This window comes from Cyprinus carpio, chromosome B11 (assembly GCF_018340385.1).
Source record: "Cyprinus carpio isolate SPL01 chromosome B11, ASM1834038v1, whole genome shotgun sequence".
NCBI classification, from domain to species: Eukaryota; Metazoa; Chordata; class Actinopteri; order Cypriniformes; family Cyprinidae; genus Cyprinus; species Cyprinus carpio.
In genome coordinates, this window is record NC_056607.1 from 11,072,706 (window position 1) to 11,092,025 (window position 19,320).

The 19,320-nt window shown below is 36.7% G+C and overlaps 1 protein-coding gene across 3 annotated transcripts; it reads left to right on the forward strand.

Annotated features, from left to right (window-relative positions):
- Positions 1-2,101: 2,101 nt before the first annotated feature.
- LOC109098327 (collagen alpha-2(VI) chain-like) lies at positions 2,102-19,071 on the forward strand. 3 transcript variants are annotated; one of them, XM_042733904.1, is made up of 28 exons: positions 2,102-2,285; positions 7,025-7,123; positions 7,863-8,470; positions 8,632-8,652; positions 9,623-9,688; positions 9,805-9,858; positions 9,994-10,038; positions 10,379-10,405; positions 10,503-10,529; positions 10,629-10,673; positions 10,777-10,830; positions 10,907-10,969; positions 11,051-11,113; positions 11,195-11,248; positions 11,339-11,374; positions 11,478-11,540; positions 11,716-11,778; positions 11,900-11,962; positions 12,139-12,201; positions 12,290-12,340; positions 12,456-12,554; positions 12,682-12,744; positions 13,326-13,361; positions 13,436-13,481; positions 13,565-13,717; positions 13,908-14,363; positions 14,463-14,501; positions 15,588-17,425. In XM_042733904.1, the coding sequence occupies exons 2-28, from the start codon at positions 7,039-7,041 to the stop codon at positions 15,848-15,850; spliced, it is 2,706 nt and encodes a 901-aa protein (XP_042589838.1). In that variant the 5' UTR covers positions 2,102-2,285; positions 7,025-7,038; the 3' UTR covers positions 15,851-17,425. The 3 variants fall into 3 exon arrangements, with proteins under 3 accessions (XP_042589838.1, XP_042589837.1, XP_042589836.1); XM_042733903.1 differs by lacking the exon at positions 15,588-17,425 and adding an exon at positions 17,585-19,071 and having other exon boundaries at positions 2,104-2,281; XM_042733902.1 differs by lacking the exon at positions 15,588-17,425 and adding an exon at positions 17,585-19,071 and having other exon boundaries at positions 2,105-2,285.
- Positions 19,072-19,320: the final 249 nt, after the last annotated feature.

A 19,320-nucleotide genomic window follows, 5' to 3' on the forward strand; every position in this document is an offset into this window, starting at 1 on the left:
GTGCACATATATGCATTGCAATTATGACAGTGATATATTTACCAAAGTGAATTCCACTCACTTAACTGTAAAGGCATTCAAATTCGCAGAAATAGGTGTACACAAAACTACATACAGTTGCTTTAAATTTATCTTTTTTTTTTCTTCAGTATAACCAGCCAACTGTACTTCAATGCATGAAGTCAGAATGTGTAACACAGGATGTGGAAGATATCTTTTCTCTTTCACGTTCTTTTTCACCTCTCTCTCTCTACATGGGGGAAATCCCAAATCCAGCCACCCTGATTCTCCCTACCCAGCAGAACAGGACACATATGGCTAACAGGCGGAATGGAGAGATGATCAGTAATTTCCTCTGCAAAGGTGGTGCCATATAATTGCTTTTGAGGTTTAGTTGTTTCATGCACTTTTTTGTAGTATGAATGCTGGCATACAGTTCAGCAGGAGTGGGTTAAGTCTGTATTTGCTGGGCGTGCACACACTCATGTTTATGGGAGCGTTTACTGGAATATGAATGTTTATGTTGATATCTTTTGGTGAAGGTGACTCAGTGGAGTAACTCCGTCAATTGTGACTGGCACACGCTCTGGCAGATGCCTACAATTGGAAATATTTATGTGCTGGTCCATGTAATTGACTAAGGAAATGACTGTAACCATAGATATGACTTAAAGGGGTCCTATTATGCTTTTTCACTCTTTCAACTTTAGTTAGTCAGTAATGTTGCTGTTTGAGCATAAAAAAAGATCTGCAAATCTCAAAGTCCACTTCAAAAGGAGATGTTTTATTTAACAGAAATCACTTTTCAGAAACTACAACGAACAACTCGTTTGGACTACAACGCATATTTTCTGGGATTTGTGATTTCACAAATACAGACGAATGGGACGAGACCTGGTTGAGCTGCACTAGAGAAGGCGATGAGTGTTATCACAATGTCGGAGACGCGCTAGCTTTCCCAAGACAGATGAACTTAGAGTGGTTACAATCATCCGGGTTTAAATCATGCTCAAATTGATTTGATTTTGAAGCAATATTTACACTGAAGCTCACAGTCGGCTATGGTAAGGGGCATGACATTGAGGCGCTGTGTGCTTTCAGTGATGGCAATCACTGTACAATGTAACAGATAACAGAACATTTCGTATTTCAGAAGGCGGGCCTTCATTTGAGGAACTATTCCAGCCGTTTATGCCAGACTGAGGAGAGAGGTGTTGTAATAATTTAAAATATTTGAAAAATAATGTGTTTTTCAAACAACCTAGTATGAGAGCCTGTTCTAATACACCCCCAAAACAAAATCAAGACTTTGTAAAAGAGCATAATAGGACCCCTTTAAGAAAAACAAATAAACAACAACAAAAAACCTAGGCAAAGCTCATGAAGCCTCTTGAGAGCATGTTTAGGTCATATTTCTCCCTAAAAAAAAAAAAAAAAAAAAAAGAATTATATCTTGCATATGAAACTTAAGCACAATTTTATAATCATTAAAATTCTTGGCATTCTGACATGTTTTTTTATGATAATTTAGCACAAATTCTCATTACTGTAATGCAAAATCATCTCATTCTTATTACCATAATATGAAAAAATTGTGATATAGTATTTATATTTTGCAAACAAAAGAAATTACAACAACATCAGTAGGATAGGCTATAATCTGTATATAGGCCTATACAGAGTATTTAACGTCTTTACTAATAACATCTGGAAGTGATTTTCCCATACATTCTCTAGAAAACTGAAAAAGATGCCATTACTCTAAATTAACAATGGTGATTTTGTGGAGAGATGCTACACATGTGCACTGAGCACTTCCACAGAAGAAAGTCATGTGAGAGTTCCTATTAATTCAGCACAGGCTTTAAAAAAATAAAATAAAATAAAATAAAATCGACAAGATGTTCTCCTCACTCAGGACTTTGTGAACTTGTGTGGGTGATCCATATACCCCCTCCTCTTATCACCAGATATCAATCATAACAAAAAAACTCGCAAGGAGTGGGAGTGTAGTCCATCAGTGTGGATGCACAGCGCCGCCATGCGGACAGAAGAGGCAGTGTACAGATGCTCCGTTCCCTTTGCGCTGATGAAGGAGGGACGAGAGACTTCTGTTGAAGCTGGGAGAAGCGCAGAGGAAACTTCTCCTGCAGCTTGGCTTCTTACTCACTCCCTTACATCGGACTTTATTCTAATTTCTGCTTCATAGTACGGAATGTATGTTTGGTAGCCTTAAACATAAATCAGCACTCGAAAAGTTCTTCAGATTTCCTGATCTTGGGTGGGTAAGTGATGTCTGACTTTTATATAACTTTGCAGTGCGTTTCTGTTTCTGAAGAGTGGAAGTTTGGAAATGCACTAAAAAGTTTGGATAGGCACTTAAATTATCACCTAGCTGCACATTATTCGGCTATTCAGTAATCTGTAAATTGTCGCTTGTTCCTTAATTTTGCCAAAAAATGATTTAGTAAAAAGAATAAAAGGTTTTGCATGCTTTATTTTTTGTGATTTCAAAACTCAAAGTGTATTGCATTTACTTAATCAAGATGTTTAATGTCGTTGTTCGTCCTGTATGTCACTTATGCGTGCTGCTGCTCTTTTTGATTGATTGTAAACTCTTTTTGGATACTTTGAGTTTAGATTATGGCTATATATTTTCCTATACTGTAGGCTATATTGCATATCATATATTATCTAATGGGCCTGAAATACAGTAGCCTACCTGCACGTTAGGGCGTAATCAGTATGATAAACAAACAACATTGATACCTAATGTAATAAAATGTAAAATAACTAGTGGTGGGCAACAATTTTTTTTCCATCGCGATTAATCACATGATTGTCTGCGACTAATCGCCATTAATCGCACTGTTATGCACAAAATTCAATAATGAACTCAGAAGTAGTGTATTGCACACTTTTTCATTTAAAAGTACTGCAGTATGAACAAAAGTGAAATAACATTTTTTTTTTTGCAAACACTTTAAACAAATATGGTGTTTTTTTGTTTTTTGTTATGTACAGCGGTATTCCTTTTACATAGCCTAGTAGGTTAGCAGTTAAAATATTTATTGTAAACTCAGCTTAAACATTAATGTTATCAAATTAAATATAAAATCAAAGCTATCTGCTACTGCCAGGGCATTAAAGGGATAGTTCACCCAAAAATCAAAATTATGTCATTAATGACTCACCCTCATGTCGTTCCAAACCCGTGAGACCTCCGTTCATCTTCGGAACACAGTATAAGATATTTTAGATTTAGTCCGAGAGCTTTCTGTCCCTCCATTGAGAATGTATGTACGGTATACTGTCCACGTCCAGAAAGGTAATAAAAACATCATCAAAGTAGTCCATGTGACATCAGAGGGTCCGTTAGAATTTTTTGAAGCATTGAAAATACATTTTGGTCCAAAAATAGCAAAAACTATCACTTTATTCAGCATTGACTTCTCTCCCGGGTCTGTTGTGAGCGCGTTCACAGCACATCCGGTTCGCGAACGAATCACTCGATGTAACCGGATCTTCTTGAACCAGTTCACCAAATTGAACTGAATTGAATCGTTTGAAACGGTTCGCGTCAACAATAAGCATTAATCCACAAATGACTTAAGCTGTTAACTTTTTTAACATGGCTGACACTCCCCCTGAGTTCAAATAAACCAATATCCCGGAGTAATTCATTTACTCAAACAGTACACTGACTGAACTGATGACCGAGCCAGATAACGAACGAAACATTGACTCGTTCTCGAGTCAAGAACCGTTTCTGTCGGACGCGTCCGATTCGAGAACCGAGGAGCTGATGATACTGCGCATGCGTGATTCAGACTGACACACAGCGCGTCTGAACCGAACTGGTTCTTTTGGTGATTGATTCTGAACTGATTCTGTGCTAATGTTATGAGCGCGGTGTAAACCGAAGGCTTGAATCAAGGGCAATCATCGCCAATGAAGTCATTACGTCGAGCGCAAAAGAACTGGTGAACCGTTTTCGGCAACCGGTTTATTGAATCAAACTGTCCGAAAGAACTGGTTCGCGGAGAAGAACAGAACTTCCCATCACTACCGGTGATCCGAAAACCGATGCAACCGGTTCTTGACTCGAGAACGAGTCAATGTTTCGTTCGTTATCTGGCTCGGTTCAGTCAGTGTACTGTTTGAGTAAATGAATTACTCCGGGATATTGATTTATTTGAACTCAGAGGGAGTGTCAGCCATGTTAAAAAAGTTAACAGCTTAAGTCATTTGTGGATTAATGCTTATTGTTGACGCGAGCCGTTTCAAACGATTCAGTTCGATTTGGTGAACTGGTTCAAGAAGATCCGGTTACATCGAGTGATTCGTTCGCGAACCGGATGTGCTGTGAACGCGCTCATAACAGACCCGGGAGAGAAGTCAATGCTGAATGAAGTCGTAGTTTTTGATATTTTTGGACCAAAATGTATTTTCGATGCTTCAAAAAATTCTAACGGACCCTCTGATGTCACATGGACTACTTTGAAGATGTTTTTATTACCTTTCTGGACGTGGACAGTTTACCGTACATACATTCTCAATGGAGGGACAGAAAGGGGTGAACTATCCCTTTAATGTTTTTATGGAAAATATTTTATAGTTTGTTATAGAAAAACAAATTTTGCTCAGAGTCCAGAATTCAGAGCCTCGATCATAACATTATAACAGGCACCTTTTGAGTAGTGACCTGCACCGCGGGACCCAACACAGCAAAGTGCGGTGCGGGATAACACTTTGGGCGAGTGCAGGTGCGGGTGGGTAGAGACTCGTGTGTGCAGGATGCGGGAGAATAAAGGTGTACTCACTCTAGCCATTTTGAACCATGCCCGAGCACGTTTAGCCATCCCTGGTTTGGTTGGAAGAGGTGGGCCAGAGCGGGGTTTAGTTGGGCTCAGGTGCGGTACGCATGTAGTGTCGAAGCGTGGAACTTCTGATATGTGCAGCATGATTGTGTGTACAAGTGATAGATATATTGTGAGAAGGCCGTGTGCAGAGCCGATCCTACCTATACACAAAGTGCAAGCTGTGTAGGGCCCCCGAAACACCAGGGGGCCCCCTTGCTCTCAAAGATGATTTAATTGTAGTTTAGTTTTTGAATTTGGCTAGGTGTTATGAAAACCTCTTATGTCATTTGTTTTACTGTGGTACGCTGTCACCCTTTCTACATAAAAATCAGTCAAATCATGTAACTTGAATGTCATACAGTGTCTTACTCGAGACAAAAAAAAAATTAAAAATGGGTTGCGCGATTCAGACGGAGTGAACATGGATAAAGGCATATCATTCATTCATAACTCGTCCAAATTATTATATTATTATTATTATTAAAAAGACTTACTGTATCTGAACAATTAGAAACAACTTTCAGGCAAGTAGGCCACACCCTTATTTCAAGCTAATAGAGCGACTGCCCATTCTTTTCCAGTTGCCTTGGTCCCAGAAGTACAAGTAGTTCACAACGAGTAATCCCCATTCACTTTTCTCAGAGATATTTTAAAACATTTGAGAAAGGCTTTATAGTTAAAGGACTTTATAATTTTATAATTTAAGAGTTTTTAGACATGAACCAATCTAGCCAGCTATGAGGTGAATGACAACATTATAAACTTTGATTTGAAGAAGGTTTGATTTGATTTGAAGAATGGTTGTCTGATTTGTCAAGTATGCAAATGCACATCTTTGTGGTTATTATAGTCAGTATTTATTTAGCAACTAAATTGCATAAAAAATCTTCAAAATTGAAGTTTGAAATAGAACTGTGTAATTTATGCTGTAAGACAAAACAAGAAAGTTTCTTCAGGTATCGCTGACCACGCCTTTTTTTACTCAAATGTTAAAACTCCATTGTAAAAAGCTATTGGATTTCATTAAAACAAAATGCTATTTTTCTGGGTTTTAAAATTACAAACGGATCAACTTTATTGCCATCCAATAACATCCAGAATCAAGACAAGCTCTTATTCTTAATCTCTGGCTCCAGTAATATATAAACATATTGTAAACAAACGAAAAATAACCATGGTTTTACTATAATTAAACTATAATTACTATAATTAAACCATGGTAACCACAAATTAACCATGATTTTGCTAGACTAACCATAGTTTAATCGTGGTGTTTATTGTTAAACTATGGTTATACAAATGGTAATCAATATGCAAAAAAACCATGCTTACTACACTTTTGCTACAATAAAACCATGGCTAATTTAACGTGACTACAAAAGTATGATAGCTAATTTTCAGACTGACATAAAAAAAAAAAACTGTGTTATAGATATGCCTAAAAATCAGTGGAATTAGTTTGTATGACGTATATAGTAAGGTTTTGTGGCATTCAGAATTGTATTTGTGGTGAATTTGAATTGAGGAGGCAAACAGGAGCTAGAACTGAAATTTAAATTTGAAGTTAAGGAAGTGAGAAATAATAATAATGAATTCAAAGGCCCCGCAGACAGATTTATGGACTGAAGTGGTATAACACTTCATTTCCCAGAATGCCATTGCCTCTTGAATTCCAGTCCTTCAATGTTCAGTTCAACTGCATATGGGTGTGGCCGATTCAGTTCAAATGTTTCCATTTGACAGTTAACTGTGTTTGAACATTTTCAAGGGCATTTCTAAAATATATTTGACACAAATTCAATAATAGTTTGTGATCTTAATTAATGAAATATTAATCTTTTTACCAGTTTAGCAGTTTCTATGCCCCTTGTTAGATGGATAATGCAACTGGGCTGATGCAAAAGATTCTGTGAAACTCAGTTTATGCAGTTTTACTGAAAGTAATTTTATGATTGTGCATTAGAGTAATTTAAAGTGGTAAATAGTCACATTCCCCAAATTCTGGCACTGGAGAGACATGTTTTGCTTTCTTGCAAAATTCCTGATGTTTTGTAAATGTAACTGGCCTGCTAGAATATAACAGATGTCCACAGATGGGCACAGATTCTGAGTGTGTTGTGTTGTGATCATGGTCAACACACCCTGTTTGTTTGTGTGTTTAGGAAGGTGAATAGGGATGATGAGACTGTCGATCCTCCTCCTGTTGTTTGTGGTAGTGCACACACAGGGCCAGATTCCGCCCACCCAGACTCCCTGCTCAAGTAAGGAAATGCTTATTTCAGTAACTGATTATTCTGCAGTATTCTATAAATGCATTATTCATTACACACGTTTTATTTAAAAATATGGATGGGTGCATTCAACTGATCAAAAGCGGCAGTAAAAACATTCATAATGTTACAAAAGATTTATATTTCAAATAAATGCTGTTATTTTGGACTTCATATTTACCAAAAAAAAAGGTTTTCACAAAAATATTAAGCAACACAAGATTGATAATATTAAGAAATGTTTCAGAATGATTTCTGAAGGATCATGTGACACTGAAGACTAGAGTAATGACGCTCAAATATCAGCTTTGCTATCACAAGAATAAATGAAATCAAATAACAAATCACACATTTACGCATTTTCTTACCCCATTAAAATGTCTTTATTGTCGCCTATGGCCAATTTAATGCATACTTACTGAATAAAAGTTTGTAATTTCATAAAAAAAAAACCTTTTGAAAAACTTACATTTTTAAAGATTCCTTAAAAGAACAGAAAGTGAAAAATCATTTATTTAAAATATATTTTTGAGCCATTATGAATGCATTTATTGTCACTTCTTGTAACCAGTTTAGTTTAATTTTAATTTATTTCTTTAAAGAAAAGAAAAATACTTACCTCATACTTTTGAATGGTAGTGTATTATTTTAAGAAATATAAAGATTATTTAATATTATTTTATGTTGTTTTAGTGACCTAGTTCACTGTATGTGTTCTCTCTCTCTCCAGAAGTAACTGAATGCCCAATCGACTTGTACTTTGTCATCGACACATCTGAGACCATAGCTCTGCAGGAGAACCCACCTGGCAGCTTGGTAGACAGCATCAAACAGTTCACCGCTGCATTTGCTAGGAAACTAGAAGATGTTAAATACAAAGGTTTAGTTCAGATCAGCTGGTCTGTAGGAGGCCTTCACTTCTCCCAGCGGCAGGAGATCATCAGTGCCATCACCAATAAAAATGATTTCATCGCTAAGCTCCTAAAAATAAATTACCTGGGCAAGGGCACATACATTGACTGTGCCATCACCAACATGACCCAGCAACTGGTCCGCTCGCCATCCAAACCCAATGCCAAACGCTTTGCGGTGGTAATCACCGATGGTCACGTGACAGGAAACCCATGTGGTGGGATCAAAGTGGCGGCAGAACGAGCACGTGACGAATTCATTAAGATCTTCTCTATCGCATCATCCAGGAACCTAGAGGAGACGGGACTCAGGGAGATCGCTAACTCACCTGCTGGAGTTTATCGTAACAAATACATGGCGGTTGATCTCGCGGGAGTGCAGCCAGTCATAGTGCAATCAACAATCGATCGCATTTATGACATAATGGTAATGAAATGGCTTTAATACTTTTCTTTTGGATATGCAGTGGCATAACACCCTAAAATGTATTAATTGTCAAAGACACTATTTAGTACTTCATTCATATTTAATGTGAGCTAAGGGCTATTATTATAATAATCTTTCTTTGGTCTTGTTCTTTCTTACAGCTTCATCTGGCTTATCAAGAGGTGAGATCCATATTAGTGTACTGCCTTCTATTGATTTCAGTTTTTTTTTTTTTTTCATTTTTCATTGGGTGCCAACATGTTGCATCACTTTCCTCAGAAAGGCTATCCGTTGTGGTGTTCCACAGGGATCCATTCTTGGCCCTCTTTTGTTTTCACTCCACATGCTCCCTTTGGGCTCAAGACTCCAGAAACATAACATAAATTTTCATTGTTTCCCTGACAACTTCCAGCTGTATCTTTCAATCAAACCAGGAAATAACTCTTTATTAGATCATCTTTTTTATGCCTTAATGAAGTCAAGACTTGGATGACAAATAAGCTGTTCCTACTAGCAAACCTATGCTGTCAGGTCACATATTAAGTATTTTAGCATTAATATTTAATATTAAACACGATTTTATATTTAATATAATTAAAAATGACTTGAAAACCACAAAAATATGATGACTTCACATTGAATGTCAATTCTGTCATTGGCCCATCACCACCGTCAGACAGATTTAGTTATTTTGGTGTAATGTTATGGTTTTGACACAAAATATTTTTGTTTTGTTATTCAAAACAAATGGAGTTCATGTAGTAGCCATTTTGTTTTTTTCTGTTGATGCTAGATGCTAATAGAACCTGCTTCAGGAGAATAAAATTATCTAACATTGGAAATATTAACATTAGGATTTAAAATATTCTTAAACTGTAAAACTTACCAGAGCCTGACAAGGGTGAATGTGGCAAAGGTGGTCCATTAGAGTGACAGCTGGCCCTGATATTCCCTGATTATTTTTTACATTTTAATGAAAGTCTGACGGTGTTGACAAAAACTGGGGACACAATTTTGAATTGCCTTGCCTTGCCTAAAAATGAAAGGATGCTTTTTCTCAGTGTGAACAACATTTTTAAAGTCTGAAGAAACTTTTCCCAACTCTTTTGGCATTACAATGTTTTCTAATTCAATTTCATCATTATTTTCCAGTGCTACTCTACGAAATGTTTGGAGACTCCAGGACCTCCAGGTCCAGCGGGACACAGGGGACAGAAAGTGAGTATCTTAAAAAAATTACTTGGGTTTAAAAAGACAGCACTGACTGACAGAAATCTTAACTATCAAGTAATTTCACTTTCTTTTTCTTTCTGCTTAACACTTGATTATTACAGGGAGCTAAAGGAGATAATGGCGACCCCGGTCTTAAAGGTCTAAAAGGACGTCCTGTGAGTACAAACCAGTTCTATTGAATGCATTTGGCAAACACTGCATTTCAACCAAAGACTGTATTAAATCGAATGTGTATTCATTGAGGCTCTAACACCAGTACTACTTGTATTAACTCATGTCAAAACCTACAGGGAGATCCAGGTATTGAGGGACCCATTGGACATCCTGGACCTAAAGTAAGTTCTTCACATTCCTCAGGTGCGATTAAATGCCTAATCATAAACCGCTATGTATTGATCAGACCAATTATTCTGCATATGTTCGGCTATTATAAGATGATCTGTGTTAACTGATAAGTGTTTTTGCTTGGTTGATTACTAAGAAGGGAGCAATATCTAATTTAATTTTTTTCTGTCTTTTTTGTGATTTTTAAGTAATTATTGTGTTAAATGCTCAGTTCACTTCAAGCATTTAATTTCAGTTTCTGTTTACATCTAATTAGCTGTCATTAAAAGTATTGCACTTGATTTGTCCAGATTACTGTTTGTAACTACTCTATTGTTTATTCTCATTTAGGGAGAGCCTGGTCTCAAAGGTGAAAAGGTATGATTTTCTCAGTGTTATCTGTAAGATCTAATAAATATGGTTTACTTATTGGATAATGCACCTAAAATGTTACATGCAAATTATCTGTTTTTAGGGAGAAATTGGAGCACAAGGAAAGAAGGTAAGTTCCATAGACTGTTTGCTTATCATTTTATATTTTCTCTGTTTACAGAATCTTCCATAATAAATATATTATGATTTTATGATCTTTTTCTAACAGGGTGTTGCAGGAACGCAGGGCCGAAATGGAACAGATGGGCAGAAGGTAAGTAATAATAAATGTGGGCTAGGGAAGTGTGGATAGCAAAAAATAAAAATAAATAATAAAAATACAAAAATTAAATAAAAATGACTATTTTTTTTAATAGGGAAAAATTGGCAGGATAGGCGCTCCTGGCTGCAAAGGTGACCCCGGCGACAAGGTGTGAGTCTTTTCCTTTGGGGTAACAGATACTGGTATTATGCAAGTCCATTAACAGATGAATGTGCCTTTTACAGGGTCCTGATGGCTATCCTGGAAGTTTTGGGGAACCTGGTCTTGCAGGGGCTCCAGGAGAAAAGGTACCTGAGAAATTGCAGAGAAAAGTAAAAGCCATTAGGCATTGGGGTTTGAGGTGTAATGGTTCCTAACTTTCTTCTCAGGGCGATCCAGGTCGTCCAGGAAGATCAGGTCCACTTGGGCCAGTTGGAGATCCTGGACCCAAAGTAAGATTTCATAACTACGGAGATTACACTAACTGGTGGTTATCAATCATATTGTAATACGCTCTCTGACACCCCCTACAGGGAGAGAGAGGAAGTCCCGGATCACCTGGAATTCCTGGCCAGAAAGGATCTGCTGTATGTATTTGTTTTAATTATGGTCATTATTGTTATTTTAACATTCTAAATTAAAGATGATGTTAAAGAGAACTTTATTTTGTTTTAAAGGGTACAGCTGGAGGACCTGGACCTAAAGGCGACCCTGTGAGGAATAAAACTAATAAAAATCTATTTTTCTCTCTTATATATTCCCCTTGTAAGACTACAGTAGATTGACTTTTGGTGATATTTATCATTGTCTTTTTAGGGAAGACGAGGAGACTTTGGGCCTAAAGGCAGCACCGGAAATAATGGGCCAAAAGGAGAAAAGGTCAGTGTTGGGTTCACTGAAAATTATAACTTTACAAAGAATTGGTTCACAGCTATCAGTTAAAAAAGGTGCTTAGTAAGTGGCTCTTATTGTATTATAAACACATATTGCATTGTTATTTAACAATTATTTTAACAATGTCCTGATTGATTAAAATATTTAAAATGCTTGACAGGGTGAACCAGGTTCTGAGGGACCCAGGGGTCTTGCAGGCGAAATTGGCAACAAAGGAGCCAAGGTAAGAGTCACTGATTTGGCTGTTTAAAAACAGGTCATTGTTGAAAATTGATTTTTATTAGTTTTATCATAAATATCAATGAAAACATAAATATTTTTCTGGCTTTTGTTACTAACTTTAGGGGGATAACGGACTTCCAGGACCAAGAGGCCCACCAGGAGCTCCTGGAGAACCAGGCAGAAATGTACAAAATGACAAAATCTTGCTAAATATCATATTTATCAGCCATTTCACAGTACAAACTGGCTGAAAATGTCCAAAACCAAAAACAGCTGCCCTTTTATCTCACTGCTTATGTCAGATGATGAACCTATTTAGCTGGATGAACAGCCAGCAGAAAACATGTTATATCTATTATAGGGTTCCCAAGGTGACGCAGGTGATTCTGGCCCTAGAGGTGATCCTGGCCCTCTAGGACCAAAGGTACTTCACACACAAAAATATCTGATGGTTTTAAAATCAATGCTTGCATGTCTGTTGTAAATACAATATATTGATTCTTTTGCCGTAGGGTGATTCTGGCAGACCTGGATTCAGCTATCCTGGACCAAGGGGACCTACGGTACTGTAATGAGTTAAATTTATACTTGTACTGAAAGAAATTTCAATTTCCAGAGATTCAGATCACATTATATTTTATATTTTACAAATAAATATAATAAATATGTGTTTAACAGGGTGACAGGGGTGATAAAGGTGCACCTGGTCCCAGGGGAAGTAGAGGAGACTGCGGACCAAAGGGCGACCCAGGTTCAAAGGGGACTCCCGGAGAGCCGGTCAGCAAATTGACTCATTTTTGTTGCATGTTTACTGTTCATTAGTTTTTTATAAAATCAAAATGAAATGCCATTTGCAACCAGTTTTTCTTTCACAATGTGATCATATTTTTTCATTGTGTTTCAGGGAGAGCCCGGGCCTCCAGGAGAACCTGGACGAAGGGGGCCTATAGGGGACCCAGGAAGAGATGCAAGTTTAATTTTTAGTGCATATTAATGTTAAAATGATGTTTGGGTAGGGCTGGTTGATAAACTATATCATATCAAGATCGCAATAAATTTAATGTCTAACAATGATAAGCTCTTGATATGGATTAATCTAACACAGTCTATCGCACAGCAGAAATAAGAGCAACAACAGTCAGTCAGTGCATGTTGCTAATAAGCCGGCTTGTTCTCTTTCATCTAGTTTATCAATTTTCAGGCTTCAGCCTCATTATATGAAGACGTGTACAAATCTCCAGAGCTGCTCCGAATTGCTTCATTTTACAATTTAATTTGAGAAAAATACTGTTGAATACATAAATGCACACAGACACATACACATAAACACACACACAATCTCACATTTCCTTCACCATTAATGGTAAATTAATATCATGATATTGTTGATATGGAAAAAAACTTTTTGGCTATATCGCCCAGCCCTACATTTGGGATATTTCATTTAAGCAACAGTAAATGGTAACATTAAAAAAAGGTTCTGAATGTTTTGGCAGTGCCATTTAAGTGATTTTTTTATTAAATGTTTTCAAATTGTGTCCTTAACAGGGTGACCATGGACAAGAGGGAGACCCTGGCCTTACTGTAAGCATAAAGTAATTAAATTGCTCAAAATTACTTACTGGAAAAATGTTGAGTATATAACATATATTTCTCAGGAATGTGATGTGATGAGCTACATCAGAGAGACCTGTGGATGCTGTGGTAAGATTCTCATACTGAGATTCTCAGCATAAAAATACATGTATTGCTGCAGTATATTCAGTAAATGTTCGTGTCTGTTTCAGACTGTGAAAAGAGATGTGGTGCCCTGGATATTGTGTTTGTGATTGACAGCTCTGAAAGTGTGGGGTTGACCAACTTCACCCTTGAGAAGAACTTTGTGATCAACACCATCAACAGACTGGGCTCAATAGCAAAAGATCCCAGTTCTGAAACAGGTAAAAAGACATTTAATGGGCCAACGTTTGCATGGGAAAGCTTTACTTTAGAAAATGTCAAATTGTAGTCCAAATTGTTGTTTTTTTAATGAATCTCTTTGGGAAAAAATCAGAATTTGCTTATTTGAAGTAGCAATGCAGAAGTGGTTTGATGCAATCTAACAAAATCTGTGTTTGCTAAATATCTCAGGCACTCGAGTTGGTGTTGTCCAGTACAGTCACAATGGAACATTCCAGGCCATCCGCCTCAACGACTCCAGGATTGACTCAATGTCCGCCTTCAAAGACGCCGTGAAGAAGCTTGAGTGGATCGCTGGAGGAACGTGGACACCTTCTGCCCTGAAGTTCGCCTACGATAACCTGATTCGCGATAGCCGTCGTGCGAAGGCTAATGTAACAGTGGTTGTGATCACAGACGGCCGGTACGACCCTCGTGATGACGACAAACTGCTCAATTACCTCTGCAATGACGCCAGCATTGACGTGAATGCCATCGGTATTGGTGACATGTTTGACCAGCCAGAGGAGAACGAAAGCCTCAAGTCCATTGCTTGCAGAAAAGATGGAAGAGTTATGGGAATGAGGCGTTTCGCTGATCTGGTTGCAGAGGATTTCATCGATAGGATTGAGACTGTACTCTGCCCAGGTGAGTCCTGCCCGGACTTTACTATGTTTTTAGCTTGCTGTCTTGATATCCAGAAATGATTGTCTTATTAATTACTTTTATTTTCTTTATTTGTTTTAGATCCAGTGATCGTTTGTCCTGATCTTCCATGTAAAAGTGGTAAGTGTTGTTGTTCATATACACAAAGATGTGTATGATTAACTCTCCTAACTGCTGAAAAAAACACTCTGAAACTTTTCCTTTCAGTTAACTCAATGTATACAGTAAAATACATATATTTATCATTTGTATTATTTTATTTACATAACTGCAATCTTTTTATAATTTTCTTTTTTCACAGGGTTTAAATGGATTTAAATAGGGGAAAATACAGTGCATATAATCAGTATTATTTTAGTATTATTTATATACAATTGTAGTATTCATTCATATTTTGAATTTAGCTTTTATTTGTGTTTCAATTTAAATTTTTAGTTTTAGTCATATGATGCGCTTTTGTCATTTTATTAGTTTTTGTGTTTTTAATATTTCTATTAAGCTTTAATTTATTTTTACATTTTTGTTTTAGTCATGTTAGTAGTTCAACAAACATATTTATTTCAGCTATTTTTCAAGGCAACATTTTAAATTTTTTACGTTTTTCACAATTTTTATTTCGCTTTATTTCAATTACCGATTTTTTTTTTTTTTTTTACTTTTAGTTACCATTAACATCATTGCATACAATATTGTTCATGGCCAATTATTAGATAGCTAGCAGGCAAATTTAAAAAAAAGAAAGAAAGAAAGAAAAAAGTCAGGTTGTATTTGGCCTATTAAAGTCATAATAATGACGTTTGTTTTTTTTTCTGCAAAATGATATAAAATCCACAGAACTGTCTAGATTTGCAAGATATCAACATGCTGTATTTATAAAAAGTCATTTTTATACATTAATGGTTCAGTACACATAACAAAGGTTATATGTATGTTCGGTTATCATCTCATATGTATATGTTATGTATGTTAATCATACACTTGTTATGTGTGATAACCAGCCCAGTCTCACAAGGAAAAAGTCACATTATCACAACATAGGTGTGTAAACAGTTGTTTAGTGACATTTCCTTATGAGTGTGTCAGCAAAATGCACGGTGATCAATGCGAAAGATATCAAATCAAAAACTAAAATCAATCAAAACAGCAACTAGGCAGAGCCAGTTGCTAGGAGGCCCCTAAAACTATTGTTTCAACACTCACTTGCAGATGACGCCCTTGCAGAGGAGTGGAAGGACAGTCCCATCCCAACCACTGTACTAAGCGTCTCAAACTTATTCAACAATCTACAAGAGGCCAAACACCCCGATACCTACACCAAGGCTGTAGCTACATTGGCTTACGCAGCCCAGATGGCTAAACTGTCCTCTGAACCTGACAAACAGAGATGGACCGAACTGTTCATTGACTCATTTAGAGTGATCTATTCCGATATGATGGGAGACCCAAACAAAGCTCTTGGCTTTTGTTAGAAAGCATGATTGGGCATTTCCAACAAATTCAAACTGATAGCTTGACTAAAAGAATAAACTTGGTCTCACCTGTAGAGTTGTTAAGTAAAAAGCTAGCTGGTCTATGCATGAATATGGTATTTGCGTTAACAATAATCGAATGCCATTGCTAATACCTCCCTTAAAGATGTAACATTTAATTTGCAAGAAATAGCATGTAAAATAGTTAACGTTGTGGCCAGTTATCAGCCACTTACATTTGTTTGCTAGCCTCTGCTAAAAGCAATTCGCTGCTACAAAAATGTGAAATGGCAACCTTTGCCTCTTGACCTCAATGCCTGCTGCTCTGTAATCTTTTTTTTTTTCATTCAAATATGCGAAATGAACACATTTTGAATAGATGCACAGATTTTTCGACACTTTGCTTGCATAGCATGCTCTCATTAGCTTATCCTGTTTTGCTTGATTCCTCAAGGCTCCTTAGGATTTGAAGGCATTTTGATCTTTTATAAATGCTTTGGGGTTGTGAATATCAAAGATATAATGGTAACTGATAAATGAAGGGTTAGTTTACATTAAAAATTTAAATTCTGTCATCATTTACTTACGTTGTTCAAACCTGTACGACTTTCTTTCTTTCAATGGAACACAAAAGGAAATGTTGATCTTTTTCTAAAAAGTGATCAGGGGTTGTCAAACTCCAGAAAGGAAATAAAAACTCCATAAACGTGTCGTAACGTAGTACATCAAAAATCAGAAATTCATACAGGTTTTGAATGACATATCCAGATAATGATGACTGAATTGTAATTTTTTGCTTGATCTATTACTTTAAAGCATCTATAAATTAATGAAGAATTCATTTTGAGACTATATTCATATCAGTTTTGCACTTTGCACATTAAGGCTGAAGTCACAAGCCTGTAGCTTCGTATAGGTTAGTGAAATATCAGTGGAGCTTTTTAGTGCTGCTTTACCATGGTCAACTTTCAAATACCTACCATATTTTACACAAATAATTGGTATGATAAATTAAGGATTTTTTATAAACTGCTTTACCAATTCTATAGCATATTGTTTTATTCCTTAAAAATAGTTTAGTATTTTTTCTGGTTAAATTTATTTTTTAAATTCCCCCCAAAAGTTAAACTGCTATTTAGGCAACAGAAAGCTTTTAGAGAGTATCTGACATATCTTTGTAATAGCATTTATGTAGTACAACGGCAATTCAGTAATACTTTTTGTTACCTCCTTATATAAATGTTAATGTCCATTTATGTTTGATGATTATCTCAGTGAATCTTTTTCAATGGAAATACATATCAATGTAAATTAGCTATGAGCATCCTGATACTGACCATCCGTGAGTGAAAGAAAAATGGACTAAGAATGTTTTTCAGTCTGCCATTATAGAAAATAATGAGATTTTTCTTGGTCATGCAAGATTACAGTATGTATATTTAGTAGTAAGTATTATACAGTATATGTATACTGTATATCAGAAATGTGCAATGAAAAAATGGCAAGCTCTTGGACTGCAAGAAATGCAACTTGAATTATTTCTCACAAATAAATAATGTATCTTTAGCAATGAAATGTTTATGTTTGCTAGGTTTATTTGCTCTTAAATGAACCTTATCTCTGTAAACTAACACATTTATGTTGCACAATTCATTATTTGAGTTCGGGAAATTTACACTGGAGCAAATCAAGCATGTCAACCAAGACTATTATTGCTGTTTTTGTATCTTATAGAGCCAGCTGTAGCCAACTGCATCCAGCGACCTGTTGAACTCATCTTCATGCTGGATGGCTCGGAGCGCATGGGTCAGGAGAATTTCCGCTATGTACGTGAGTTCGTGGAGAATGTCGCTAGCAACCTGATCCTCGCCCAGGGAGACGACGATGAACGCAATGCCAGGGTGGCTCTTCTGCAGTATGGTGACGAAAACCAACATCAGTTGGCCTTCAAACTCACCAACAACTTCACTGTCATCACTGATGGCCTGGCCAGCTTGAGGTACCTGGATTCTACTTCCAGTGTGGCAAGCGGTATTATCTACGCTATCAACAACATTGTCACAAGCAGAGGCACACGATTGGCTAGACGAAATGCCGAGCTGGCGTTCGTCTTCATCACCGATGGGGTCACCAGCAACAAGAATCTGGAGGAAGGCATTAGTGCGATGCGCAGAGTAGAGGGCGTTCCCACAGTGATTGCCTTGGGCAGCGACCTTGGCAAGGAGATCCTAGCGAAGCTTTCACTGGGAGACCAGACGGCCATTTTCACGGGTCAGGATTTTGCTAGTCTGAAAAAACCCAGCTTTTTTGACAGATTTATTCGGTGGATCTGTTGAGGGGTTTGGTGGGTTTTTAGAAAAAGGTGGGGGGGATTGGTGTGTCATAGGGTTCAGCACAGTGGTTAGAGTAGAACTGATGCATTTTATTACACTAAATCTATGCAATTTATGCACATATATATCTTGGTAAAAGAGGTAAAAACAGTTTGTTATACAGAGTTATGATTGCTTAGGATAACCATTGGATTTAGCTCAATGAATTCACCAGTGGAGATGGGCTTTGGGTACAGGAAGACACTGCAGTAAACCAAGAGGCTGAGTTATTAGTAACACTCCAAAGAATATGTACTGAATGTGCATTTTGGCAAAGTTGCAACTGTAGTTTTTTTTTTCTGTATTTTTTTATTCTGAAAGGCCGTTAGCTGATTTTTTGTTTTATGTATTCTTATACACAAGGTGCTAAACCAGAGTAAGACTGGAGTTTTTCCTGCATATCATTATCAGATGCACATTAGTAAAAAGTGCACTAATTCAGGGGTTCAAGAATTTGAAAAATGACACTTGCCACATTAATTCTGTATCATTTAAGATAAAACTGTCTAAAAACATTGTTCAATTTAAACGACCATTGACTTAAAAAGGGCCTGCAGTAGCTAAAACAAATCTATGCCACCTTCCACAGCACATTTACTCTTGAGCCAACACATGCTTAGAAATCCAGTGTTTCAGGTTTAACATTTACCTACAGTGAAATATAGAAGCTTCTTCACACCTACACTTCAATGTACAGGATAATTATTAGTGCCACAATCAATCTCTTAATTCTAAGAACCAAAAAGGAACATTTGAATATCTGACATGCTGTTGGACACTTGAATGATGATTTCCATAGTTGCTGTCAAAATAAATTTTAGTACAATAAAACAAGCTGTGGTAACACAACTGAGGAGTCTGTGGTTTTTGTTTAAGGAGCAATAATATGTCACCAGGTTTGTTTAAAATCAATGAGAATTCTATTCAACTCCACCCTAATTCTGTTATTTTACTTAAGCATATTCTTTTTGTTCAGTTCTGCTCTATATTATGTATTACAGAAGCAGCCGTCTGTGCGTTTTGTTTTTATTGAAACACATAGTGAGAAATTCAGGCCTGAGGGGCTATTGTCACTAAATGCAAATATATTTTTTTGGA

Bases quoted from the DNA above. Each gene is read 5' to 3' on its own strand.
- LOC109098327 (XM_042733903.1), top strand. From the start codon at position 7,039: ATGATGAGACTGTCGATCCTCCTCCTGTTGTTTGTGGTAGTGCACACA. The intron at 7,124-7,862 runs GTAAGGAAATGC...CTCTCTCTCCAG, and splicing joins CACCCAGACTCCCTGCTCAA to AAGTAACTGAATGCCCAATC. The intron at 8,653-9,622 runs GTGAGATCCATA...ATTATTTTCCAG, and splicing joins TTCATCTGGCTTATCAAGAG to TGCTACTCTACGAAATGTTT.